Genomic DNA, 27,932 nt, shown 5'->3' with positions numbered 1-27,932 from the left:
TGTTAATTGTATATTACTATAATATGTCATTTTCTGTCATTTTTTATTATTAGCCAATTATATAAATCCATTACTTAAAAAAAAAGAAAGTAATAAGTATATATCAATAGGAGGCTTGCACTTTGCATATAATTCAAGCTTCCTATGTCGAGAAATGGTTTTAAACAAGTCTGGTGGGGTTTCTTTATTTGGACACTATCTACATGTCATGAGCTAAGAAGAAAGTAGCTCCACATGCACCATTGTGAGGGGATAAGAAGACGATTCCGTATCAAAGAGAGCTCCTGTGTCGACCTCTCATTTTGACAGAATATGTAATATTCATAAGCTGAGGCTGCAGGTTTTGGATTGGAGATGGACGTTCATATACAAGGTCTAGAAAAAGAGATGCAATTATGGTGCTGATTGGAGACTATGTGAGTTGGCATTTGATCATGTCTATTCTTTCCATTTGTGCAATGCAAAAGTTTTATATAAATTGATTCAACACATGGTGCATGCAGAAACGATACATATATAAAATTCATGAAACCTGGAATTGAGAGGGAGAGCAAGCAGCAGAAGGAGACCGTATGGAGACCCAACAAGATCCCTGTAAGCTACCGAGAAATGGAAGGCGAGTGATTCTATTCCCCCTGCCTTTCCAAGGCCACATAAACCCAATGCTTCAGCTTGGAAGCATCCTTTATAGTGAAGGCTTTTCAATCACCATAATTCACACAACCCTCAACTCTCCAAACTCATGTAACTACCCTCATTTTGAATTCTGTTCATTTTCTGATGATGGCTTCTCGGAAACTTATCAACCCTCCAAAGTCGCAGATGACATCCCAGCTCTTCTTTTATCTCTCAATGCCAAGTGCATCGTGCCATTTCGAGATTGCTTGGCTAATAAGTTGATGTCAAACGCTCAGGAGAGTAAAGATTCTTTCGCCTGCTTAATTACAGATGCGGCCTGGTTTATTGCACTTTCTGTTGCTAATGACTTCAAGCTTCCGACAATCGTTTTACTGACTGACAGCATCGCTGCCTCTCTTTCTTATGCTGCCTTTCCAATTCTACGGGAAAAGGGTTACCTTCCTATACAAGGTGTGTGATTAATACAATTATTATTGTTTTGAGAAAATAATTAAAACCCAAGACAATGAATATTCTTTTGAGTACAAAGTACTCCCTGAAGTATCACCGGGCCTTGTAATCAAGTGAAAGAAGTTGAGGGTAGAAGTTGCGGTAAACAACTAAACATATCATTAAGTGGGAATAAAATTGTGGGCTATACCATAATAAAATTTATTTAAGTTAATTCATTAAATCTATGATCGTAAAAAATACAACTCAGATTGTAAACATATTTTATTAAAAAAGTATAAGTTTATTCTTTTTATTTCATTTCAATAAATCCCAAATTAATGCCATTGTAATTTTCATTTGTGTTCCCCTCAGATTTCCAATTAGAAGCACCTGTGATAGAGTTTCCACCACTGAGAGTCAAAGACATTCCACTTTTAAAAACACAAGATTCAAACAATGCTGATAAAGTATTATCACTTAGGGATAGTCAGATAATGGCCTCTTCAGGAATCATATGGAACTCCTTTGAAGATCTTGAACAAGTTGAACTTACCGCCGTACACCAACAGTACTATTTATCCATTCCAGTGTTCCCAATCGGCCCATTTCACAAGTGCTTCCCAGCTTCTTCGAGTAGCTTGCTATCACAAGATCAAAGCTCCATTTCCTGGTTAGACAAACAAGCACCTAGATCGGTAATTTATGTAAGCTTTGGTAGCGTTGCTGCTATTAACGAGATTGAATTTTTGGAGATAGCTTGGGGGCTAGCCAATAGCAGGGTGCCCTTTCTTTGGGTGGTTCCGACCAGGATTAGCCCGCGGAGCAGAATGGCTTGAACCATTACCAAAAGGGATCCTGGAAATGGTAGATGGGAGGGGATACATAGTGAAGTGGGCTCCTCAACAGCAGGTGCTAGCTCATCCTGCTGTTGGGTGCTTTTGGACACACAGTGGTTGGAACTCGACATTGGAGAGTATATGTGAAGGAATCCCTATGATTTGCCAGCCTTATTTTGGTGACCAAATGGTGAATTCAAGATATGTCAGTCATGCTTGGAGAGTTGGGTTGCAGTTAGAGGGGAAACTGGAGAGAAAAGAGATTGAAAGAGCAATCCTAAGAGTAATGGTGAAAGCCGACAGCCAGGAAATGAGAGAGAGGGCTACGTACTTGAATGAGAAAGTGGATATTTGTCTACAGCAAGGGGGTTCTTCATATCAATCTCTAGGAAGATTGACTGATCATATAATGTCCTTGTAGCCAGCTAGTTTCCGGATTCCTTTCTTCAACGTTTTGTAATAACTACAACGCGTCATGTACTCAACCGTGTGCGTTGATGTACTTGCAGTTTAGTATAATTATTTTCTTCTGCTTGGTAATTTTTCTTCAACCATTCTTTATCAAGTTTAATTTAATCATTAAGGACTAAAAAATATTCATAAAATATTTAGCTTTTATTGATAACATCAAGATTAGGGGTGGAATACTAAAATGATGTATAAAAATAATACCAATATGATTGTAGGGGGATTTGGACCTATATTAATACATAAGAAAAATTTCTCTTAATTTCTCTAAATAATAGAGGAATAATTCTTATTTTGCCCATAAAATAATTTAATATCGATAATTAGCGGGCTATTTATAAATTAGGAATATCAACTATCTTTGCTTTAGCCAGGGATCTTTAATGCAAATATGTTCGGACATTATTAGATAATGATTATGATGGACTACGAAGAAAAATGCTGTGGTTGTCGTACTTGGTAAATTATCTTCATGATTTTTACACGGGGGTTTTCTTGTAAAATAATAACACAATAACATATAATACTTACGGTTTCAAATCCTTATCCTATTAGCATACGGAAGTTTTAATCGCACGTGTAATTAATGCTAAATCCTTATATATATGAGACGCATGATAAATAGACAGAAGAAAGAAATTATTCAAAGAGGTCGTCAATCACAGGCTCACAGCCCTTGGTTTGATTTTGCAATATATGGCTATTACTAGAGGCCAGGCGAAGAAGAGGAAGATCTGGATTGAAAAGAATTCATCATCATCATCATCAAGTTCATCATGCTCATGGTCGAATCTACCAGATGATATAGTATGCATGATAATGAATCGTCTCCCCTACGCAGATCAATTATATTTCCGGGCAGCATGCAAGAGTTGGCGAGAGGCAAAGATTCATCAAGCAGGGCCACTTAAATATAAATAGCCGATGAATTGCCATGGATGATGGCCATCGACGATTCACAAAGTTCATGCCATCTCGTAGACCCTTTTCACAAACGTAAATACACCATTCACAACGAAACCACCATGCAACTTTTTGGTGAAGGGACAAGTGTTCTTGCTTCAAGACATGGTTGGTTACTTGTCGCCAAAGAAAAATATCCTCATCCATATGATTCGCTCTTCTTATACTCTCCTTTCACTAGTAAAACCATTCAACTTCCGGATTTGCCAGGGGAAATCACTCAACTTCCTTGTCGAACAAGGGACATGCGTCACTCTCTAGCAATAACATTTACTGCGTCTCCAGATTCAAAAGATTGCGAGGTCGTCGTGGTGAGATTATTAAATACGACTTGCAAACAAGTGCTCATCAGGATGTATAGACCTGGAGACGCAACATGGAATACACCCGTGCGGTTTGATATCAGTGATCATTTATACCCTGACAAAAAAATCCCATCAGATTTTAACTTCGATACCGCATATGTGAATGGAGTTGTTTACTGTTTATTTGGTGTTTCTTCCGTGGGGGCTTTCATTGTTGCAACAAAACAGTGGAAGGTGTTTCCATATCCTCCCATACATGAAACCCACTGCCGGCTTAGTTTTGCTCACATTTCGGAATGGCATGGGAACTATTTGTTACTATCACACTATGTACATGATCTTCCAGAGGGGTTTGTCTTCTACAGGCTTCAATTTGATCCATCGAAATCAAGATTAATGGAGGAGGATGGGGAGAAGGACTACTGGGTTGAAGTTAAGAGTTTAAATAATCGATCATTATTCTTGGGTGATAATGATACATCGATACTGTTTCCTGTGGGAGAGGCCACTGGATTAGCCAATACAGTGCATCATTGGAAATGCTACGACAATGGCTTGTTCTACCATGCCAATGCCATTCGTTATGATGATCCTACTCCATGCCCACAGATTTCGCAAATTTATGATTGGGATGTCTTGGAGCACCGAGTATTATGGATTCAACCTCCTGATCAGCCGAATTTTTAATTCCTTTCTTTAGTTCTTTATTCATTATTGTCGAATGATTCGCAAACTTGATCCACCCATATAGGATGAATCCGCAGAAGAGAAGGATTACGAAATGTCGCCGAAAAGAAACGTAAAGCACAATTGCATTGAAATTACTTGATCTGTTGTTCAATTCATTGGATGAAATTTCCACTAGAAGGGAGGCAATAGCCAATAGGCTACTCATTAACTCTCCAAAGCTAAATTTTAAACAATGTCTTGAACTATAATTTCAATCAATGACTGACCTTCCTCATATTCAATTCAAAATTGTTCGAGTACCCACACAAAATATTCTGCGAAATTTACCATTAATACTCGTATCAGAAACCATTAGTGTCCATTATAAATACCAGCATTATGTAGAAGGGTAAGACATGGTACAAAAGGTAGTTAAAATTTGAGAAGAAATCATTGCACCACCAGTGAATTTTAATAAAAGACAATGAACACATGAATGCATCAATATGATTAAACATGGCATTTCAATTGCGAACTTGAATTTCTACCTGATTAAAAAAATTAAAAATAATCTAACTCTTTTATTTGTAATGTACTACAATCATAATATTATATTTTAATATTTTAAAAATAATCTCCATAGCCAAAACTCGCTAGTGAAAGAAACAAATAACAAGCTACTTATTATTATAATTATTCTTGAGGTAAAGGAAATTTAAGTTTTGAACTTAAATTACAAACATATTATTTTGATTTATTATATATATATATATATATATATAGGTTCTTCTTGTACAAGGTCTAAGTTCAGTCATATATATATTGTGTATTTTTATTTAGAAATTAGATAGGCACAAAATTTGTAAGATTTTGTCACTCATGTAAATTTCACTTACCAATATCCATAAAAATGAATGAAAAATAAATAAATAGTTCTTCAAGTAATTTCTTTTACTTATGAAATATTGGAGAAAACCAATACAAACATTAGTAAATTAGTTTGTTGTGATTGATCATTGATGCAACGATAAAAATTAAATTTAGAACAAATTATTTAAAAAGAGATGTTTTTCACGTGTGTCAGTAATTAAAATTGGGTTTGCATTGGAGTTAATTGAATCGCATAGAGAAGAAATATGAATTCCAAGCTATTGATTGCTACATGCCAATTAACAAGTTCATTCAAACTGAAAACGAGGACGATCGGGAGGAGATACCACTGTGCTTCAAACAAAGCATACACTATAAATTTATTGACAAAAATGATTGAAACTTCAATGTTATTAATCAATAAAGTAGTATAAATGAGAATGAGTGATTTAAATGTAAAAAGCAAATGCGATTGATGAATTATAAATTCAAATATTTTAAAAAACAAATGTGAAATCAATAGTAATGAGTCGAAATACTTTGAAGAATGAATGTGAGATCAATGAGTAATAATTTCAAATATTTCATATCTAAATATCTCTCATGTATAATTTACAATCGATTGCACAAAGTTAGAAATTAGAAAATTTTTAATTTACCATGTCTTTGTATGAATGTAGTTGTTGTAATTCTCCATGACCTAACAGTATGATACATATCCCACTTGGCAGGTGAATCGTAATGGGATTCTCCAAAGTTCGCAACTCGAAAGTTCAAATAGAAGTCATGTGAGTTACTTAATAAAGCATGAAGAATTAACTAATGACCACATAAAACAAATGAGTTCGAATTATTAGCGAAGAACCTGAAATTAATGTACCACGCACCTTTATAAAAATAATACACGTGGCGTAGCCATTAGGACACTAAATCTATCTCAAACCTTCTACCTATAAATAGTGACCTCACTTCTCTATTTTAGACAAAAATATAAATTTTCACTTATAATTATATATAGGGTCTCGTTAAGTTACATTCACTATAATCTACGGTCTAGTAAAAATCTTCCGCGAACTCACATGTACCTATTTACTTTAGGTATTTTTTGTTGAATTGTAAGTTACCTTATACACAAAGTTTTAACTAGAAATGGATCAAAATTTAATAAAAATTATCAAAAGCAGAAAATGAGGTATAATTTGGATATATAGATCTTGAAAGATATTTGCATCACGATTAGCTCCTTTTCGGGTAATTGATGAATTGTTGCACCAACACCCACTTTACATCATTGTGGTCTACGGAGTATTGAGATGTGAAGTAGTTGAGTAAAAGGGTTGGGTCTATTTAAGAAACTGGCTAAAAGAGAAGTTGGAAATCTTGCTACTAAAATATTGATTTGGTGCATGTAAGAGAACGCAGAAGATCTCCAATTTTTCATATCAATTTGTTACCACCAATTTTGTAATTTTTTTTCCCTCTTATTCTTCTATGGATTACATTATCCTTAATTTCCTAGGATCCAGGTTATGGGATCACAATCAAAATGCTCGTTATCGACAAATTCCATGGTCGATTTATCTTTTTTCAACCACCAATTTGTTCCATCTATTTTACCTATTTACCCTTTGAAATTGCTATTTCTGTAATTTAAATTGCTTCTAACAATTTTAATTTTTCATCTAACATAGCTATTATTACGATATATGCACGAAATTCTTGTTAATGAGAACAGCAATATATTGCTTTTAATGCTTTTATCTTTTATTAACCGACACTATTAGCAATACTCATGTACTACATGTAATCATTTGGGACGTGGGATTACGTGTATTTATATCCAATTATAATTGTGGATAAGGATAATTAATGGTCTGTTACACTATCATGATATATTAAGGTTGCATTTATTTTTTTATCAGAAATCTGAATATGTTTGAATTTAACGGAAATCTTAATAGGTCTTAATGAAAATGTCTGAATCATATGTTTATTTTTTTCTTTTTCAACATCTGAAGAGAAAAACTTAAAAACGAGTAGTTTAACATAAATATCCTTTTAAGTGGTGTATATATTTGCTCTTCACAATTTATAATTTTCACAAGTTGATTAGTTTGGTAACATTAAAAAAAATACTATCATCGTTGATCTTAATTTAATAAAAATGTAATTATAACATCAAATTTTATTATAAAGTCAACATTGTTATTTTATTTTTGATTCATCACAATTGACATAATTTGATTTGTTCAATATTTCAGTTTAATTAATGTTATCATGTGAATAAAAATTTAAAGCAATTAAAAAAATAATTTCAAGAATAATACAAAAATGTAAAATTTATACATAATATTGGAAATACATGAATTGTTAAGGGTATTTTTGAGATTTGAAATTAAAATTTTCTATTTGGACTCCAGACTTAGATAAAAGTGAATTTTTTCTACTTTTTATATTCAAATAAAATTGTCTGATAATAAATGATAAGTTAAAAAAAACAACTTAAAATAAACAAATGTCTAAAAAAAAGTTAATTTCAGACTTCAGACTAAAAAACAAACAGCACCTAAGTTATTGGGATTTGATAACTCCAAATGTCAAACTTGTAATGAAATATGAATTATAAAAAATGCATGACTAGAAAATGCATGACTAGAAACAATTAACTATTAGAATAATATAATCCCTGCAATTCTCTCTTTCTTTTTTTTTTATGTGAACGAAATAATTAAAGGATGAATATAAAATCGATGAGTTATAACTTCAAATGTATTTGGTGTATCTCATGTATAATTTACAAGTAATTGTACAAAGTTGGGAAATAAAAAAAATAAATTTACCACTTTTTGTATGAATTTAGATAAATATAATACAATTAACAGGGGGTCTTAATCAACAATAGGGGGTCTTAATCAACAAGCACGTAGATCAGCTAGTATGAAGCTGTTTTATTTTAATCAAGATTCTCGGTTCGAAACTTGAGAATGCAGCTGCATTAAATATTTGTTGGGAAAACTTTACTGCCTTAGTGATCCTATCCGGCTCATATCTGGATTAATTGGGTATTAAATATTTATTGAGAGAACTTTACCGTCCTAATGATCCTACTCATCTCGAATTTAAATTAATTAGAGCTTAATGTAATTTTGAGATACTAAATGATTTACTATTAAAAAAAAAAAACGGGGCCCTAATTTTCACTTGCAGGAAGGACCAACTGCAATCGTCCGCTCATTGGGAAGACCGGTGCTTACTTTATTAAGCAATTACTACATCCAATATTACTTGATTTTTTTTTTAATTTAATTTTTGAAAGAAGCAAAAACTTTGGCCATGCTGTCATTCATGCAAAAAGCAGTGCGAAAAAGATTAATAAGTAGGGTAATTTTTATTTAAAAACCTCCCCTGTGATTTGGATTTGTTGCAAGTAGATGGCGAAAATTTATTTATTTGTAAAAAACTTCATACCATCAGTTAATTTTAACATTGACCGTTAGTTGACTGTACAAAGACAATATTACCCTTAACAACAGTTTGTAGACGGAAATAACTAAAAAAAAATTAAAATTGTTGGCGCGAAAAGCACAAACCCTATTTTTTGACAATTTTATCTTTGTCAATTCTAAAGATTTACAATATCATAGGTAAAGATTATAACTATTTCATTTTCAAGTTTTTAATTTTATCTTTTTTGTAGGAACTTTAAGAAAATATCAATAATTTAAAGATGATTTTTCAAAATTTTAATTTTATCTTTCTTGTAGGAACTTTAAGAAAATATCAATAATTTAAAGAGGGTAAAATAACCAATAATTTTTTTTTTTTTAGTTATTTCCGTCTACAAACTGTTGTTAAGGGTAATATTATCTTTGCACAGTCAACTAACGGTCAATGTTAAAGTTAACTAACGGTATGGGATTTTTTACAAATAAATAAATTCTCACCATCTACTTGCAACAAACCCAAACCTCAGGGGAGGTTTTTAAAAATTACCCTTAATAAGTGGAACCAACATGAAAGAAGGACTTGTCACTCGTGAAGTGCAATGGACGAACCCGCTCTGACACATTCATTTATGTGAGCATACTCATCAATTTAATTGAGACTTGCATTTCAACAAACTTTTGGAGATAGATACTATTCTGATTCTTTAAAAGAAATTTAAAGAAGCAAATAATAGATATAAGTGGGTGTAAATTTGTTAAAATAATCTAATTGAAATGGAGTTTCTTTAGGTAAAATTTACCCACTAACCCACCTGATTCCACTGTTTTATTCCTCATTTTTATATTGAAAAGTTTAATTGTAATTTACAATAAATATAACTTAGGAAAATCTTTGAAATAGAGCTCATTACAAGTTTGATTGCTAAGTGTTCATACAATGATTTTATTTAAAGTTTTAGTATATGTTTAATCTATTGGCCTCTCATGCACTTGGTAATACCTGGACAAATAAAACCAGATGAAAATACTTGATAATTGGCAAGTTTATATATATATATATGTGTGTGTGTGTGTGTGTGTGTGTGTGTGTGTGTGTGTGCGCGCAAATCAAATCAGAAATAAAGCGTGATCCCAGTCTCATAATTAAAAAAAAAAAAAAAGGTGTGAACCCAGTAAAAGGGGCTTCTGCCCTCCGTGTAGCAAATTGTAAAGTAGATCAATCGCAAAATCATTTGATTTTAAAGCCCAAAAATAATTGGGCTACACTTGGCCTTTCATGAAATGTAATGGAGTCCAAATAGCATACGGAAATCAACTTCCAACTAGAAAAAATAGTTAAAATTAAAGCCTCAGATTGAAAAGAAACTATTTTTTTTTTTAATTTGTTTCAAAAGAATGATTCTAATTTATAGTATTAATTTCCTTAATTCTGGCATCATGGGACTTAAGTTATTACTGGGGCTCATATTATCAAAGCATTGATTGGCTCTGGATGGTTGTAATTGGCATGTGCCATAGGTAAAAGCTTGGCGGAGGTGCTAGACCGAGCTCAGTAAATTAGCTGTAAAATTATTAAAAATTTAATTAATTAAACAATTTAACTCTATCTTTAAAGCTTTTTAAAGTTTCTAAGCATATAGTAAATTGTTCCTCTTATTATTGATTTCTCTATCTATCTTATAATTATCACGGCTGTTAAAGATTCAAATTATTTCCACAAGCAATCCTTCGTGATCATCTTTGCCTGCATATCCAGATTGTTTTCAGCCAAATATCAAAACCTTTCATAAGCTCTGCCTCTCAATTCTCGAGGCTGCAGTAATGTCTGATGTATGTTTAATATCGGCCTCGGCCTCTCCATAGCCAAAAGTCGCAAGTAAAAGAAACAAATAACAAGCTAGCTCTACTTATTATTGGGGTAAAGGAAACTTAAGTTTTGAATTTAATTATAAACATTTTATTTAGATTTATTAGATTTTATATTATTTTTAGTATTACCAAAATTAGCATAGTTTTTTTTTTTTTTTGGCACAACGTCAAGTTTAGCCATATATATCTTATGTATTTTCATTTTGTTAGACACAAAATATGCAAGATTTTATGACTCGTGTAAAACTTCACTTACCAATACCCCAAAACATAGAATGAACGAAAAAATAAACAAATAGTTCCATCAAAAAATTCTTTTAATTTCTTTTATTCATGGAATATTGGAGAAAACCAATACAAGTACCTGCAAACTTGATTGTTGAGATTAGTTATCATTGCAACGATACAACTTAAATTTAAAAGAAACCAGCTGAAATGAAATCTTTCTCCGACGTGCTAGTAAATGAAATTGAACTTAATATTAAATATATTTATGATTAGTAATCTTTATTTCGTTTAAGGATGTCATGATATGTCTTGTAGCATTTGAAGAAGTTGTTTTCAAAGTTTTAAGTTAATGGCAATTAGAAATTTGTTTTTGCTTTTTTTTTTTTAACTTAAAATTTGTTCAATTTTAAAATACATTAACACAAGTATATCATGTGTATGATCAACCTGCGGCCTTTGGCTTGTTTTAAAATCTTATAGATGTCACTCCTTTTGTAGGTCTTTCTTCCCTGCATGACTTGTCATAAGAGGCTTATGTCGCATTTATTAAACTGAAATCGGGATGAGTAGGAATGGGAATGATTGGGAATAAAGAATGAGAATTAGAATAAGTTAATTTACTTGAATTGTAGAAATCGGAATGGGACTAAATTGGATTGCCATTAATGTGTTTACTTTGTCTTAAAATTAGAATAGAATAAATTAGATTATTATAAATTACTACAAAGTCCTTAATAATAATGACAATAATATCAATCAAAAGAATAAAATTAATAAATTTTAATAATAATAATAATAATAATAATAATAATAATAATGACATTATTGAAAATACTAATAGTAAATAATAATAATAACAATTAAATTAATAAAATTAATAAAATTAATAAAGTTTAATAATAATAATAATAACAATAATTAATTAATTAGTAATAATATATTATTATTGTTGATTAATTAATTAATTATTATTAAATAATGGAGGACCTATTTGTAAATAATACAAAAACTTTGGATATTTTCATAATTCTGTGGGAACCAAAGTGTAAAAATGACAAAAGTTGGTTGAGGGCAATTTGGAAATTATAAAAATTTAATGGGGTAAAATGGAAAATTAAGGAATGAGAGATTGATTCAGGGAGGGCTTAAGAATCAATCTTCCGTTCTCCATTTCCAATTTTGAATGGGGCTCACGATTTTGATTTCGATTCTCGTCTTTATTTTATGAAATAAATGTTGTCAATAATTCTGATTCTGTAATTTGTGAAATAAACATTGTCTTAATGGTAGCAACATATTTCCCTGCGTCACTTTTATTTTTTTTATTATTATTTTTTTGAATCCAACCTGTATTTATACAAAAGCTAGAGTAGCCAACAGGTAATCTAAAACTAAAATTGAAGATATTTTTAGGTAAAGTTTACTTTTCGGATTGGATTAGAAATCTTGAGTAGAAGAAGTCCTATGATTGGAAGTGTGGAGTGGGAGTAGGAGTAGATTTTTTACTTACACTAAAATGAGAGTAAGGATTAGGAAATTGTTTCAAATTACAGTTTTATCTATAATTAAAGAATTTTAGTTTTTAATTACAAAGTAAATAAAAATATGTTTATAAAATGAACTATTTATTTCATTATTAATTTTAATTATATAGCTTAAAAATAATATTCTTAATTATGTAAATCATAATTTTTTATTAATTTTACTTTTAATTATGTAAATTAAAAATTATTGATAAGAGCAACACATGAAACATTATTATTAATAATATAGCACAAAATTAATATTTTTTTAGAATAAATTATTTATTATTATTAATTATTAACATTAAATATTTTATAATAATAGTAATGTTAAATAAATAAGTAAACATTAAAGTGAGAGGAATCTAAACTCTCTACTTCCATTCTAACAAATAAACATAATTAGAGTAGTTGACAATTAAGACGTTGGTCTCAAGATGAGATTAAGAAAACTAGTAATTAATAAAAATTATCAATTTATTGAAGTTTTATTGCACTGCACATCTAGAACTAGACTTCTTTAAGAATATAAAGGGCGTCGATGGCAATTACTCATTTACTTTAATCTTTTGTACGCATGCGGTCCATCTGTCCCACTACACTAATGCACCGTGACGTACTCCAGAAAACAAAGTACATATAAAAAACAAAGACTAATAAAAAAAAATGCCGAGATTTGGATTTAGTAACGATTTTGTGCCTACTCTAGAGAAAATTGTGATGAGTTGTATTTGAATAAGAAGATAAATATAAATAAATTTTAAGTATACATTATTACATGCCAGCAAATATATAATTAAAAGGACAAGATTAACAGCACACTGGTATAATATATCTTTTTCCTGCTATAAATCTGAAATCTATATTACTATAATATGTCATTTTCTGTTATTTTTTTATTATTAGCCAATTATATAAATCCATGATTTAGACCAACAAAAAAAATAAAAAATAAAAGGGATAATAAGTATCAATAGGAGGCTTGCACTTTGCATATAATTCAAGCTTTCTACGTCGAGAAATGGTTTTAAACAAATTTGGTGGGGTTTCTTCATTTGGACAGTATCTACATGACTACATGTCATGTCATGAGCTAGGAAGAAACGACCTCCACATTCACTTTTGTGAGAGGATTAGAAGACAAAAAGAAGACGATTCCGTGTCAAAGAGAGCTCCTGTGTCGACCTCTCGTCTTGATAGAAAAAGTAATATTCATAAGCTAAGGCTGCAGGTTTTGGATTGGAGATGGACGTTCATATACAAGGTCTAGAAAAAGAGATGCAGTTATCGCGCTGATTACAGATTATGTGAGTTGGAATTTGATCATGTCTATTCTTTCCTTTTGTGCCACACAATAGTTTTATATAAATTGATTCAACACACGGTGCATGCAGAAATGGTGTATACATAAAATGCATGAGACCTGGAATTAAAAGGGAGAGCAAGCAGCAGAAGAAGACCGTATGGAGACCCAACAAGAACCCTGTAAGCTACCGAGAAATCGAAGGCGAGTGATTCTATTCCCTCTGCCTTTCCAAGGCCACATAAACCCAATGCTTCAGCTTGGAAGCATCCTCTATAGTGAAGGCTTTTCAATCACCATAATTCACACAACCCTCAACTCTCCGAACTCATGTAACTACCCTCATTTTGAATTCTGTTCATTTTCTGATGATGGCTTCTCGGAAACTTATCAACCCTCCAAAGTCGCAGATGATATCCCAGCTCTTCTTTTATCTCTCAATGCCAAGTGCGTCGTGCCATTTCGAGATTGCTTGGCTAATAAGTTGATGTCAAACTCTCAGGAGAGTAAAGATTCTTTCGCCTGCTTAATTACAGATGCGGCCTGGTTTATTGCACATTCTGTTGCTAATGACTTCAGGCTTCCGACAATCGTTTTACTGACTGACAGCATCGCTGCCTCTCTTTCTTATGCTGCCTTCCCAATTCTACGGGAAAAGGGTTACCTTCCTATACAAGGTTTGTGATTAATACAGTTATTATTGTTTAAGTTGAGGGTAGAAGATAGGGTAAACATATCATTAATTGGGAATAAAATTATGGCTATACCATAATAAAATTTATTTAAGTTGATTCATTAAATCTATGATCGTAAAAAATACAACTCAGGTTGTAAACTTATTTTATTAAAAAAAGTATAAGTTCATTCTTTTTATTTCATTTTAATAAATACCAAATGCTATTGTGATTTTCATTTGTGTTTCCCTCAGATTTCCAATTGGAAGCACCTGTGATAGAGTTTCCACCACTGAGAGTCAAAGATATTCCACTTTTAAAAACACAAGATTCAAACAATGCTGATAAATTTTTATCAATTAGGGATAATCAGATAATGGCCTCTTCAGGAATCATATGGAACTCCTTTGAAGATCTTGAACAAGTTGAACTTACCACAGTACACCAACAGTACTATTTATCCATTCCAGTGTTCCCAATCGGCCCATTTCACAAGTACTTCCCAGCTTATTCGAGTAGCTTGCTATCACAAGATCAAAGCTCCATTTCCTGGTTAGACAGACAAGCACCTAGATCTGTGATTTATGTAAGCTTTGGTAGCATTGCTGCTATTAACGAGATTGAATTTTTGGAGATAGCTTGGGGCCTAGCCAATAGCAGGGTGCCCTTTCTTTGGGTGGTTCGACCAGGATTAGGCCGCGGAGCAGAATGGCTTGAACCATTACCAAAAGGGTTCCTGGAAATGGTAGATGGGAGGGGATACATAGTGAAATGGGCTCCTCAACAGCAGGTGCTAGCTCATCCTGCCGTCGGGTGCTTTTGGACACACAGTGGTTGGAACTCGACAATGGAGAGTATATGTGAAGGAATCCCTATGATTTGCCAGCCTTATTTTGCCGACCAAATGGTGAATTCAAGATATGTTAGTCATGTTTGGAGAGTTGGGTTGCACTTAGAGGGGAAACTGGAGAGAGAAGGGATTGAAAGAGCAATCCGAAGAGTAATGGTGGAAGCCGACGGCCAGGGAATGAGAGAGAGGGCTATGTACTTGAAGGAGAAAGTGGATATTTGTCTACAGCGAGGGGGTTCTTCATATCAATCTCTAGGAAGATTGACTGATCATATACTGTCCTTGTAGCTAGCTAGTTTCCGGATTCCTTTCTTCAGCGTTTTGTAATAAATACAACGCGTCATGTACTCAACCGTGTGCGTTGATGTACTCGCAGTTTAGTATAATTATTTTCTTCTGCTTGGTAATTTCTCTTCAACCATTCTTTATTAAGTTTAATTTAATCATTAAGGACTTAAAAATATTCTTAAAATATTTAGATTTTATTGATAACCTCAAGACTAGGGGTGGAATAGTAAAATAATATATAAAAATAATAACAATATGATTGCAGGGGATTTGAACCTATTTTAAAACATAAGGAAAATTTCTCTTAATTTCTCTAAATAATAGAGGGATAATTCTTATTTTTCTCATAAAATAATTGAATATCGATAATTATGGGGCTTTTTATAGATTAGGAATATTAACTATCTTTGCTTTAGTCAGGGATCTTTAATGCAAATATGTTCGGACATTATTAGATAATGATTATGATGGACTACGAAGAAAAATGCTGTGGTTGTCGTACTTGGTAAATTATCTTCATGATTTTTACACGGAGGTTTTCTTGTAAAATAATAACACAATAACATATAATACTTACGGTTTCAAATCCTTATCCTATTAGCATACGGAAGTTTTAATCGCACGATAAATAGACAGAAGAAAGAAATTATTCAAAGTGGTCGTCAATCACAGGCTCACAGCCCTTGGTTTGATTTTGCAATATATGGCTATTACTAGAGGCCAGGCGAAGAAGAGGAAGATCTGGATTGAAAATAATTCATCATCATCATCATCAAGTTCATCATGTTCATGGTCGAATCTACCAGATGATATAGTATGCATGATAATGAATCGTCTCCCCTACGCAGGTCAATTATATTTCCGGGCAGCATGCAAGAGTTGGCGAGAGGCAAAGATTCATCAAGCAGGGCCACTTAAATATAAATATGCCGATGAATTGCCATGGATGATGGCCATCGACGATTCACAAAGTTCATGCCATCTCTTAGACCCTTTTCACAAACGTAAATACACCATTCACGACGAAACCACCACGCAACTTTTTGGTGAAGGGACAAGTGTTCTTGCTTCAAGACATGGTTGGTTACTTGTCGCCAAAGAAAAATATCCTCATCCATATGATTCGCTCTTCTTATACTCTCCTTTCACTGGTAAAACCATTCAACTTCCGGATTTGCCAGGGGAAATCACTCAACTTCCTTGTCGAACAAGGGACATGCGTCACTCTCTTGCAATAACATTTACTGCGTCTCCAGATTCAAAAGATTGCGAGGTCGTCGTGGTGAGATTATTAAATACGACTTGCAAACAAGTGCTCATCAGGATGTGTGGACCTGGAGACACAACATGGAATACACCCCTGCGGTTTGATATCAGTGATCATTTATACCCTGACAAAAAAATCCCATCAGATTTTAACTTCGATACCGCATATGTGAATGGAGCTGTTTACTGTTTATTTGGTGTTTCTTCCGTGGGGGCTTTCATTGTTGCAACAAAACAGTGGAAGGTGTTTCCATATCCTCCCATACATGAAACCCACTGCCGGCTTAGTTTTGCTCACATTTCGGAATGGGATGGGAACTATTTGTTACTATCACACTATGTACATGATCTTCCAGAGGGGTTTGTCTTTTACAGGCTTGAATTTGATCCATCGAAATCAAGATTAATGGAGGAGGATGGGGTGAAGGACTACTGGGTTGAAGTTAAGAGTTTAAATAATCGATCATTATTCTTGGGTGATAATGATACATCGTTACTGTTTCCTGTGGGAGAGGCCACTGGATTAGCCAATACAGTGCATCATTGGAAATGCTACGACAATGGCTTGTTCTACCATGCCAATGCCATTCGTTATGATGATCCTACTCCATGCCCACAGATTTCGCAAATTTATGATTGGGATGTCTTGGAGCACCGAGTATTATGGATTCAACCTCCTGATCAGCCGAATTTTTAATTCCTTTCTTTAGTTCTTTATTCATTATTGTCGAATGATTTGCAAATTTGATCCACCCATATAGGATGAATCCGCAGAAGAGAAGGATTACGAAATGTCGCCGAAAAGAAACGTAAAGCACAATTGCATTCAAATTACTTGATCTGTTCTTCAATTCATTTAATGAAACTTCCACTAGAAGGGAGGCAATAGCCAATAGGCTACTCATTATCTCTCCAAAAGCTAGATTTTAAACAATGTCTTGAACTATAACTTCAATCAATGACTGAGCTTTCCTCATATTCAATTCAAAATTGTTCGAGTACCCACACAAAATATTCTTCGAAATTTACCATTAATACTCGTATCAAAAACCATTAGTGTCCATTATAAATACCAGCATTATGTAGAAGGGTAAGACATGGTACAAAAGGTAGTTAAAATTTGAGAAGAAATCATTGCACCACCAGTGAATTTTAATAAAAGAAAAGGAACACAAGAATGCATACAATATGATTAAACATGGCATTTCAATTGCGAAGTTGAATTTCTACCTGATTAAAAAAATAAAAAACAATCTAACCCTTTTATTTGTAATGTATTACAATCATAATATTATTGATATTTACAATTAAAATTTTTTTAGAATCAATCAATATTATTTTCATTGTGGCACAACTCAAATTATTATTCTTTCATTTAGAAGGAAACTGCTTCTTATTAAGGGATGAATTACATTTTTAACTAAATAAATTTGATTGGCATTTTTTTATATAAAAGAAAAGCCTTTTTTTTTAAAAAAAAAAACGAAAATACGACCAAGGACTAAGTTGAATTCATATATTTACATTACAATCTAGAGATTTAGCTGAAAAATCAAAACTAACAGTACCCCAATCCAAGTTAGGGATTTCAGTCCACCACTAGTCAAATCATTCTTTTTTGCAAATACCAATTAAATATTCTTGCTCTTTATTAATATCCGAAACCGACCGACCCGACCCGACCCATTTGTTTTAGCAATCAGCCCAGAGCTCGCCAAACGAATTCCCCATCCTATACCCCAGAAAATCCTAAACCCTCGCTCATTCCCCGTACGTCGTCTTCCTCGATTCACCCAAAAAAAAAAAAAAGGTCTAAATCAAATTCATAAATCCTAATTGAATGGACACCTGATACCCTCCCCTTGCATACACTAAATTTTACACAGATTGGCGAATGGCTTGGAGACAGATTCTGAAAAGGGTAATAAAAGAATTTGAATTTTCAAGCTTAATTGATGTTTCCTTTTTACAAAGTTGATTCTTTTGCGTGTTTTGCTCTTAAATTTTGATTCATATTTTATCTTTCTACGACAGTGTTTGTAAATAAAATTGAATTTCATTTTGTAGAGTGCTAATGCTAGAGTTGTAGCTTCAAAATCATTAAAGTATGCGCCGAGCTCTATCACTACTTCAGCAGGTAAGCTTGCATAGTTAACGATAATATGCATGGATTGGTTCAACTATTTTACTGTGAATCATATGTTTTGACCCCAACTAACCGACCCCATTACCGCGATTTAAATGGTACTTTTATGATGGCATCATATTTAAGGTATATGATACAATAATGCTTGTTTAAATGTTATAGGGCATACAACAATTATATGATGAAAATTTCATGATTCGATTTTTCAAAGATTCTCACTTCTCAAATTTTGTGATACAGAGTCTTCCTGCTCGTGTTTGCAAGGGTTGCGTTATCATGATGTATCAATGAAAGTTTCTCTAATACGGTAAGCACCATCTTTCTTGCTTGTTCGTGTCTTGTCATGTCTGCTTCTTTACTACTCCATGGAAGGATAAGCTTATCCACAACTTCTTCATTGTCATTTCCCACGAAGTCCATGTCTTGGTCTGGTATATTTTTGTGCATAAACAACATTTGTTGATTTTTGTTTCTTTGATGAAGCTAAGAAAACTTGAGCCTGTCTATCCTTGGAACAGAAATATAATACAAAATTTATCCCCCTTCTGGCATTATTGCTTTTGAAATGATTTGAATACTTAATATCATTGACTTGTAAGTCATAGCATCCAATGCTGAAAAATTAGTAATGCATGGCATTACAGTTGCAACTAATAAAATTATGAGGTGTAAATCTAATTTGTTTTTATGATTTAACATTCATGCTGCATTTGATGTAGATACAACCCTAATGAATCTATAGGGCCATCTATGATAATTGTAGATTTGCTAAAGGCTTCATTTATTGGATTTATTGTTTAGGACTATTTAGTTTATCACCCCTTTTCTTCCACTTCATTTGAAATGTGATGCCCTAAAATGTTAGCAGTTCAATAATAATAGCAAATGCTACAAATGTAGTTTGATCCTTGTCATTGCAAGCATGCATGAAAAATGTCCACAGGTAGTGGGAATGGACTCTTGAAGATTTATTGTTCTTTTGCTTGTGATCTTCCACTAATGCATCTTTAACTGCCATTTAACAATCATGTTTATAAAATGTCAGAGGGATTTTTTTTTTTCCCTGGGGAGAGAAGACTCTTTTATGTAAATTTCTGACAATGGGACTTTGGTCAAGCATTTTTTTTTGGTCATGGTATAGGAAATCAGAGTAGCATTATTTTATTGCCTTTGCATAACTGAAGAATGTGTAGTAGTGTGTTGTCTCTAGTCTGGTTGAAATAATCACTTCCCGGTCTTACTTAGGTGCTTTCATGCAAGCCCTGAACTTTTGGCCAGAAGAAGAGATGAGGACTCATTTGGTCTCAAGACAGCCAGGAGAGAGAGCAACAAAGGGAAGTTTAGAAAAAGGGAAATTGGGAAACCTCCTGTTGAAGCTGCATATGTACCTCCTAAACCCAAAAAAACTGTTAAATCCTCGCAAGATAAAACAGTCGATATATTTGAAGGCATGGCGGTTGTTGAGCTTGCAAAGCAATCAGGTGCATCAATAACCACCCTGCAGGATATTCTTGTAAATGTCGGGGAAAAGGTTGACTCAGAGTTTGAACCTCTAAGCATCGATGTGGCGGAGCTGGTTGTCATGGTATTTCCTCTTCCTGGATGCAAATTATTGTATAATTTTTACATACAACTTTAAACACCACATTGATTATTGTACTGAAATTTTTACCTAATTCTTCATTCCCCTCAAGAAAATAAAAGAAAGAAATCTGCACTTGTGTTTTGCATCATATATTGCCAGCAGGACCCTGTCAATGTATATGCTTTATTTTATTTTATTTTATTTTTTTGGGTAGTCATTATCTATATTTTATCATATGCACCTGGCAGATTTTCAAGAGTAAAATTAAGTTGAATGGAGAATTCTTAGTGTGAGTGGTTTTGCAGGAACTTGGTTTCAATGTAAGGAGGATACATTCCAGTGAAGGTACAGAAATTCTACCACGGCCTCCGGTTGTAACGGTCATGGGTCATGTTGACCATGGGAAAACATCACTTTTAGATGCTTTACGCCAAACATCACTGGTGGCCAAGGAAGCTGGAGGCATAACTCAACATATGGGTGCTTTTGTTGTTGGCATGTCAACTGGGGCATCAATCACATTCCTTGACACCCCTGGTCATGCTGCATTTAGTGCGATGCGAAAAAGGGGTGCAGCAGTCACTGATATAGTTGTACTTGTTGTAGCTGCTGATGATGGGGTGATGCCCCAAACTCTCGAGGCCATTGCCCATGCAAATGCAGCTAATGTACCAATTGTGGTTGCAATTAATAAATGTGATAAACCAGCCGCAGACCCAGAGAGGGTAAAGAATCAGCTTGGTGCAGAGGGCTTGGAGCTGGAGGACTGGGGTGGGAAGGTTCAGGTAGTTGAAGTCTCAGCTGTAAAGAAAACTGGATTGGATGATTTGGAGGTGGCTTTGCTTCTTCAGGCTGAAATGATGAATCTAAAGGCACGTGTTGATGGGCCTGCTCAAGCTTATGTGGTAGAGGCAAGGCTTGACAAGGGACGAGGTCCATTAACTACTGCAATTGTGAAGGCAGGGACTTTGGTTTGTGGGCAGCATGTGGTTGTGGGACATGAGTGGGGAAGAATAAGAGCTATCAGGGATATGGTGGGAAAGTCAACAGATAAGGCAAGACCTGCGATGCCAGTTGAGATTGAAGGGCTGAAGGGACTTCCAATGGCTGGTGATGATATTATTGTTGTGGATTCCGAGGAGCGAGCAAGAATGCTTAGTTCAGGGAGGAAAAAGAAATTTGAGAAAGATAGGGTAAGGAAGATCAACGAGGAAAGGACGGAAAATTTGGAACCATCGGAAGATGTGCCCAAGAGGGCTGAAATGCCAGTAATTGTAAAAGCAGATGTGCAGGGCACTGTCCAAGCGGTGACAGATGCATTGAAAACTTTAAATAGTCCCCAGGTATGAGAGTTCTTTATGGATTTTCACCTGAGTTTGATGATGTTTTCACTCTTCAGTTGCTGTCAAAGTCCTGCCTGTAAATTTGTGCTTTGATTGATGATCACTGTTTGGTTTCTCAAAATGTTCAAGGGTAGTCGGTCATTCATATCTTCCCCCCCCCCCCCCCCCCTCAAAAAAAAAATCTGGTTCTTTAGAACAGTACAATACTTGGAAAACCTCTGTGAAGTAGAACTACTGCCTCTACTCACTAATTTTATTTATTATTTATTTTCTTTTAAATTCAGCCTGCTCACTGATCTTATCTTTTTTGGTATGCCCTTTAACTTTGGTCCAGCTTTTCGTGAATGTTGTCCATGTTGGTGTTGGGTCTGTTACCCAGTCTGATGTGGACTTAGCGCAAGCCTGTGGGGCATGTATAGTTGGATTCAATGTGAAGAGTCCGCCTACTTCTGTCAGTCAGGCAGCAACCCAAGCTGGTATAAAGGTACTTGATATCTGGTACTCTTTACTTTTGACTCTGCCTCAGTTCTTATATGAGGAAGATAAATTAGATGCTTGAACTTTTTTTGGCACTATTTTTATATTTTTTTAATTCTGCATGTAGATATTGATGCACAGTATAATATATCACCTTTTGGATGACTTTGGCAATTTGGTAGTAGACAAGGCTCCTGGGACTTTTGAGACCCAGGTCGCTGGTGAGGCTGAAGTGCTGAATATCTTTGAGCTTAAAGGAAGGAGCAAGGCCAAGGGTGATGATGTGAAGATTGCAGGCTGCCGGGTTATTGATGGTTGTTTCACAAGGTCATCAACCATGAGACTTCTGAGAAGTGGGGAAGTTGTGTTTGAAGGATCTTGCATATCCCTTAAGCGGGAGAAGCAGGATGTGGATACAGTAGCGAAGGGGAATGAGTGTGGACTTGTGATACGTGATTGGCATGATTTCCAGGTTGGAGACATCATCCAATGTTTGGAGCAAGTGCTAGTAAAACCCAAGTTTATTTCATCAGAAAGTGGCACTGTTCGTATTGAGTGCTGAGAAATATCTGTTAGTAATATCTTCAAGGATTTATTTAAGTACTCCTGTTATTTGATTGTTTGCCCGTGCATTTTTGTTTAGCCTATGAAAATTTTGTCTGTTCTTGGTCAGCTTCTAGACTTGCACCTGTCCGAAATGCCCATTATGCCACCATGGGGGTTGGTAACAATGGCCCCAACTCCTGCCAATCTAGCATTACAGTTAACAGAAGTCAAATTGGATTTTCACAAATGTCAATTTTGGGATATAATAGGAACATTTGTTATAGGGCTAGTTTATACTTCTTTGTACAACTGAGGAATATCTTGATTGTTTTACTGCAAAATAATTGTAAAGGTACCTATGTATTACCTTGGAGCTACTTTGAATTAGGACTGTCTTCACGGATTTTTTTTGGCTTCAGAAACTGAAGAGGATGGTTAATTGCAGTGTTTTTTTTAGTTTGTTGGTGTCGTACACTGTGAAATTTAGAATGTTTTGTGTATTATTTTTTATTTTACATTTAGTAATGTATATTGGTTTATGAGGAACTCTCTGTGGAGTAATTTGCACTTACCAGCTTTTTCTGAAGCAGCAACAAACTTTAGAAGCTTTCTAGTATGAAATGTACATTTGGTTGTAGCTGTTATCTCTTCTGCAAATGTAATGAACATATGGCAGCACAGAATCTAATCCCAACAATGACCTTCTGTTTAATATTGTTTTGTTTATTTATTTATCTTTTGATGAGAGATTCAAAATCTTCCAAAAGAGCATAATCCCCAAATAATTCTAATATTTAATGCATCACTATTAGGATAGCAAATCACAAAGCCAAATCTGAGAATTTGGTACGATGGGAAAGAAGATAGTTTTAAAAAGACTAAAAAGAGGTGCGGTTTCCACTCATAACAGGAATTGCTTGTACTGTGATGCAGTTGCAGACGGGTGTGTTTGTTTTTAGTGTTTTGAGTAAAAACCGGTGACAATGGGCAGCAGCTGTGACCGTGAGCATGTCCAAAAGGTTGACTTTTATTAACACTATCAATCACTACTATTATGCTGATTTTTTGAATTGATGTTCCTTAAATCATTCTGACTTTGCTAGGGCCATTATGGCAGACAAAGACTAAGCTAATTAAAGTTCGCGTCTCTCATTCACAAATAAATCATTCTCACACAACACAGGCATGGAATTTGGTGCTTAGTGTTATAAGAGGATAGTGTTGGGTCACACTTTGAAGCTGCTAAGGTAAATAGATTGCCTTCTTTGACATCCCCCCATGTGACTTACATCAGTTGCTTTCTTAATTTGCAAGTATTTATATCCATCCTCTAGCTACCTCTTCTTCGACCTCCTCAACTTCCAACAATTCAATTCAATTCAAACCTTTTAATATCGCCTCTCTTTTTGTGTGTGTTGTGTTACGCAGCTAGACATCATGAAGCACAGCCTTCAAATTCATTTCAGTACTTTTCTCCTCATCCTTCTCATTTTCAGCAAATCAAAAACTTCTGCTAGTTTCTTAGCAACCAAACAAGGTAACCTCATTTACTTCCTCTTCAATCTTCATGTTTCAGTTGTTTGATTGTCTTCGGATTTTCTTTTTTCCTTTGAAATACTACGTGAATATAAATCAAATCCCTGAAAAACCCTAATCATACAAATAACGTTTGAACTTATAAGAAATTTTATCAGTTGAACTAACTAACAGATGCTTTTTTTTTTCCCTCTTTTTTTTCCAGGACAAGAGGAAAAAAAGTTCAAGGAACTTAGTGGTGAAGTTTCTCTTCAAGAGATGGAGGAAATTGAATCAATGAATGTATACTTCCATTACTTGATCTTTAAGCAAATATGAACTCTCTCCATGTACACACACGCACACATATTCTTACTGCTTTTGAGAAAACAGATCATTAATTCATTTGCTATTTTGGGGAATTTATAAACAGCAGATAATGGGAATGGAGACATGTGAGAATGGAGATGAAGAATGCATGAAGAGAAGAATCATTTCAGAGGCTCACTTGGACTACATCTACACCCAACATCATAAGCCTTGAGGCTAATTGATTTCAAGGCTTCAACCATATATCACTCAACTTACTCTTTATTAGTTTCTGAATAAATATTGAGTCTCAGGTTCCCTTTTCTCTTGTGATATAATCATGTAAGTTATATGTTGTGTCTACTCTTTCTTTGATCTGATGGTGTCTATGCATATATAGCCAAGTCCTTTTGTAGCAACAATAAGACTACAGCTGAAGAAGAGAAGGTTTAAACTAAAAGCTGATATGATAGATGCTTCCCTCTCAAGAAATAAGTTGGTGAATTTTGGGTTTAGGAAATAAATGCACTTAGATTAATAATTAAATAGACAGTTGGAGGTTATGCTCAGTGAATTTTGCGACAGATTTCAACAGCAATTACTTTTGACTTATTGGGAGTTTTTCAATGCATGATATGATATCACCCATTTTCAGCTAAATCACTTACATGCCCATTTCGCCAATAATTCCTTTAACTCATCAGGTACTGCCTTCTCCAATTTTGTACTCCCTAAAAAGTTAAAATTAGATTTTTTTTACCCCCAAATCTCCACTCATCGTCAGTAAAATGTTCTCTAAAATTTGATGTCTTTTGAATTCATCCTAAGAAATTTTAGAATGTATCGAATGTATCACGTCAATCATTTAATAAATAAACAATGTTATATCATATGTTCAATTATTTTGAAAAATAAATATATAAATGATAATTATATTAAATTTAACTATACTTGTCACATATGAAATAATTAATTATATTACTTATGATGCATTACAAACTTTGTTGTCCTTATTGCGAAATTGATTTGAAGCAATAGAAGGAAATTCTTACTAGAGTTGTTGTCTTGAATGATCAATGACAAATAAAAATTTATAATGATAATGCGTAAGAAAAGGAATCTAAACTTCGTTTGACAATGCATAAAATTAAATTATTTTTCAAAATATACCTATTGATTTTGTTCAATAAGTTAAACAATAAAAGAATATACAAATTAAATTTAAATAAATTCTGCATACAACAGATGAAATATAGATAATAATTAAATATATTTTAAAGGAAAAACACACACAATAAGAATATTTTGACTAATTTTTAAGAACGTACAGAGATTAACTTGATAATAAATTTGCTGTAAAACTAAAAGAGCATTTATTCCAAATTAACCTATTAGTGGAGCATGATCAAACAAAATGGACCAAAAAGACAAAAAGCCCAACTTCAAATCAATAACTTTTGGATCTTCTCTATCAAAGGCCTCAGCTGTTTAGTTTTGGGCTGAGATAATGTGACCCAACTTATAATTTTTTTTTAAATTTTTTAAGCAAAAATAAAACTTCTTTTGACCCTTACTTATTATTCAACCGAGACTTTGTAAAGTCAACTTACCCTAGGGTTTAAAAACAAAGAGTGGAAGTAAACAAGTAAACACTTTTCTAATTACCACAAGTGTAAAAATTAAAAATAAATAAATAAATAAAAGGGATAAAATAAAAAGAATAAGCCAAAACAGATACCACTTTGATCATGTTGACTTTTCAGAATCCAACAAGCACACTGCACACAACAACAAAAAAAAAAACCCACCCGTTCTGAGCCGTCTGATTGAAAACAAAGACTGGGCCCCACGTGATGATGCACGTGTACCACCTTAAGTCCTTAACTTCTGCTGGCTACTTACAATATATCTGTGATGATCTTGGAAAGACCATCACATGTGACGTTGATGTGTGGTTGGCGTTGAATCAAGGAATCTCTGCAAGCCAAAAATAAATAATAATAAAACGAGGGACCCCATGCGGAGCCTCGATCTCTGATGTAAAAAGACAAACGAACGGCCCAGTTTTGATATCTCTCGATCATGTGGGTGGGTCCCAAATTTCGCAAGAGATTAAAATGCGTTGTGTCATGTACCCGTGTGTGTTGTCAATGTATCGTGTGGTAGAAAACAAAATGTGTCGTACAGATGAATTTATTGTAATTTTGCTGTTTCCACTCTTTTAATTTAACTTGAAATTTTGACTTCTTGTTTGGTCATATTTTGCTTGCAAGTCTTAAATCTTAATCAGCAGAAGCCATTAGCTAAGAGAATATAATAAAATTTTGAGACATTTGATGAGATTAATTCACAGCGTTACTTCGTTCTAATAAAGTTTGAGATTGGAAAAACAATTTGTATAAATAAATTTAATTTAATTTTCAATAAAGTTATGTAGCTTTTTTTTTGGTGAGAAATCTGAATAAGTGTGCATTTAGCTAAAGTTTTAATGATTCTCAGTATTTATTTATTTTTTATAATATCTAAATGTAAGTGTTAAGTTGTTTGTTTTCTAAAAAGAAAATTTTTGAAATATAATATTTTGACATATCTACCCTTTTAAATATTATGAATATCACATTTATTTATTAAACGCTCGACAAGTTATAAATACATTATTTTATTAGTAAAAAAAATTAATAATGTGTACTTTAAAAAGCATAAAAATAAAAATTATATCTAACACATGTATTTTTAACATTAATATATATATATATATATACATATATTTCTTATAATGTTATTTTTAGTAATTATAAGCACAAAGAGATGGATATGTTATAAAACTCACCTATCTAAAGTCCTGCTATATTTAAAATTCTCATTCATGTTAAAAAAAAAAATAATGGTTGAATATGCTGCACACGCCAAACGATGACATGGGAAGTTGATAAATAAAAGAAAATAATCAAATGAATTTATAGAATAGGAAATAAATGTATTTAATGGGGTAATTACTTAAGAGAGAATATAAGAGTATATTTTGCCATCCAAATAAAAATAAAAATTATTTAACTTTTTCAATTTGACTTCAATATTTTATAATAAGATAGGTTATAGAAAACACACAAACTAAAAATTTTAAATGTCTAAAAATAATTAATATTCAGACTTCAAATAATAAAAACCAACAGTTGCAGAATTACTTTATTTCTTTCAGGATTTTGTCTTTTTTTTTTTTAATTTGAATATGTGTAAAGAAGAGCATTTGATATTCATTTATATCAATCCAAATAAGATTGGAAGACCTAGGTTAAGACATTTGTCTATATGTTTATAATCTTCTTCAAGGGGCTATCATAAGCTCATGCGCGTGTGTGTGTGTATATTTTCAGTCATATAC

At 33.3% G+C, this 27,932-nt stretch overlaps 4 protein-coding genes across 9 annotated transcripts; all 4 read left to right on the top strand.

Moving 5' to 3' along the window:
• Nucleotides 1-253: 253 nt before the first annotated feature.
• Nucleotides 254-15,482, top strand: LOC102613433 (UDP-glycosyltransferase 76B1-like). 3 transcript variants are annotated; one of them, XM_006471852.4, is made up of 3 exons: nucleotides 13,381-13,555; nucleotides 13,643-14,228; nucleotides 14,480-15,482. In XM_006471852.4, exons 2-3 carry the CDS (start codon nucleotides 13,712-13,714, stop codon nucleotides 15,361-15,363), a joined length of 1,401 nt encoding a protein of 466 aa, XP_006471915.2. In that variant the 5' UTR covers nucleotides 13,381-13,555; nucleotides 13,643-13,711; the 3' UTR covers nucleotides 15,364-15,482. The 3 variants fall into 3 exon arrangements, with proteins under 3 accessions (XP_052296398.1, XP_052296399.1, XP_006471915.2); XM_052440438.1 differs by lacking the exons at nucleotides 13,381-13,555; nucleotides 13,643-14,228 and adding an exon at nucleotides 254-1,089; XM_052440439.1 differs by having other exon boundaries at nucleotides 13,380-14,228; nucleotides 14,615-15,482.
• A 548-nt stretch (nucleotides 15,483-16,030) lies between these two features.
• Nucleotides 16,031-17,326, top strand: LOC102618026 (F-box/kelch-repeat protein At1g57790-like). The gene has a single exon (XM_006471868.2). The coding sequence runs from the start codon at nucleotides 16,067-16,069 to the stop codon at nucleotides 17,324-17,326; it is 1,260 nt and encodes a 419-aa protein (XP_006471931.2). The 5' UTR covers nucleotides 16,031-16,066.
• Nucleotides 17,327-18,345: 1,019 nt separating this feature from the next.
• Nucleotides 18,346-23,272, top strand: LOC102612949 (uncharacterized). 3 transcript variants are annotated; one of them, XM_006471851.4, is made up of 7 exons: nucleotides 18,346-18,550; nucleotides 18,697-18,766; nucleotides 19,016-19,082; nucleotides 20,021-20,360; nucleotides 20,666-21,703; nucleotides 22,038-22,187; nucleotides 22,366-22,616. In XM_006471851.4, the coding sequence occupies exons 1-7, from the start codon at nucleotides 18,524-18,526 to the stop codon at nucleotides 22,417-22,419; spliced, it is 1,746 nt and encodes a 581-aa protein (XP_006471914.2). In that variant the 5' UTR covers nucleotides 18,346-18,523; the 3' UTR covers nucleotides 22,420-22,616. The 3 variants fall into 3 exon arrangements, with proteins under 3 accessions (XP_006471914.2, XP_006471913.2, XP_024952278.2); XM_006471850.4 differs by having other exon boundaries at nucleotides 18,349-18,550; nucleotides 22,308-23,272; XM_025096510.2 differs by lacking the exon at nucleotides 18,697-18,766 and having other exon boundaries at nucleotides 18,349-18,550; nucleotides 22,308-23,272.
• A 550-nt stretch (nucleotides 23,273-23,822) lies between these two features.
• On the top strand, nucleotides 23,823-25,440 carry LOC102612437 (putative phytosulfokines 6). Of its 2 annotated transcripts, XR_003064514.2 has the most exons (4): nucleotides 23,823-23,973; nucleotides 24,155-24,263; nucleotides 24,468-24,544; nucleotides 24,675-25,440. XR_003064514.2 is itself a non-coding variant. In XM_006471848.4 (3 exons), exons 1-3 carry the CDS (start codon nucleotides 24,164-24,166, stop codon nucleotides 24,783-24,785), a joined length of 288 nt encoding a protein of 95 aa, XP_006471911.1. In that variant the 5' UTR covers nucleotides 23,999-24,163; the 3' UTR covers nucleotides 24,786-25,440. The 2 variants fall into 2 exon arrangements, 1 of the variants encoding a protein (XP_006471911.1); XM_006471848.4 differs by lacking the exon at nucleotides 23,823-23,973 and having other exon boundaries at nucleotides 23,999-24,263.
• Nucleotides 25,441-27,932: the final 2,492 nt, after the last annotated feature.

Source organism: Citrus sinensis, chromosome 5 (genome assembly GCF_022201045.2).
Source record: "Citrus sinensis cultivar Valencia sweet orange chromosome 5, DVS_A1.0, whole genome shotgun sequence".
NCBI lineage: Eukaryota > Viridiplantae > Streptophyta > Magnoliopsida > Sapindales > Rutaceae > Citrus > Citrus sinensis.
Note: the sequence above shows the minus strand (reverse complement) of the source record. Positions and strands in the feature narration are given on the sequence as shown.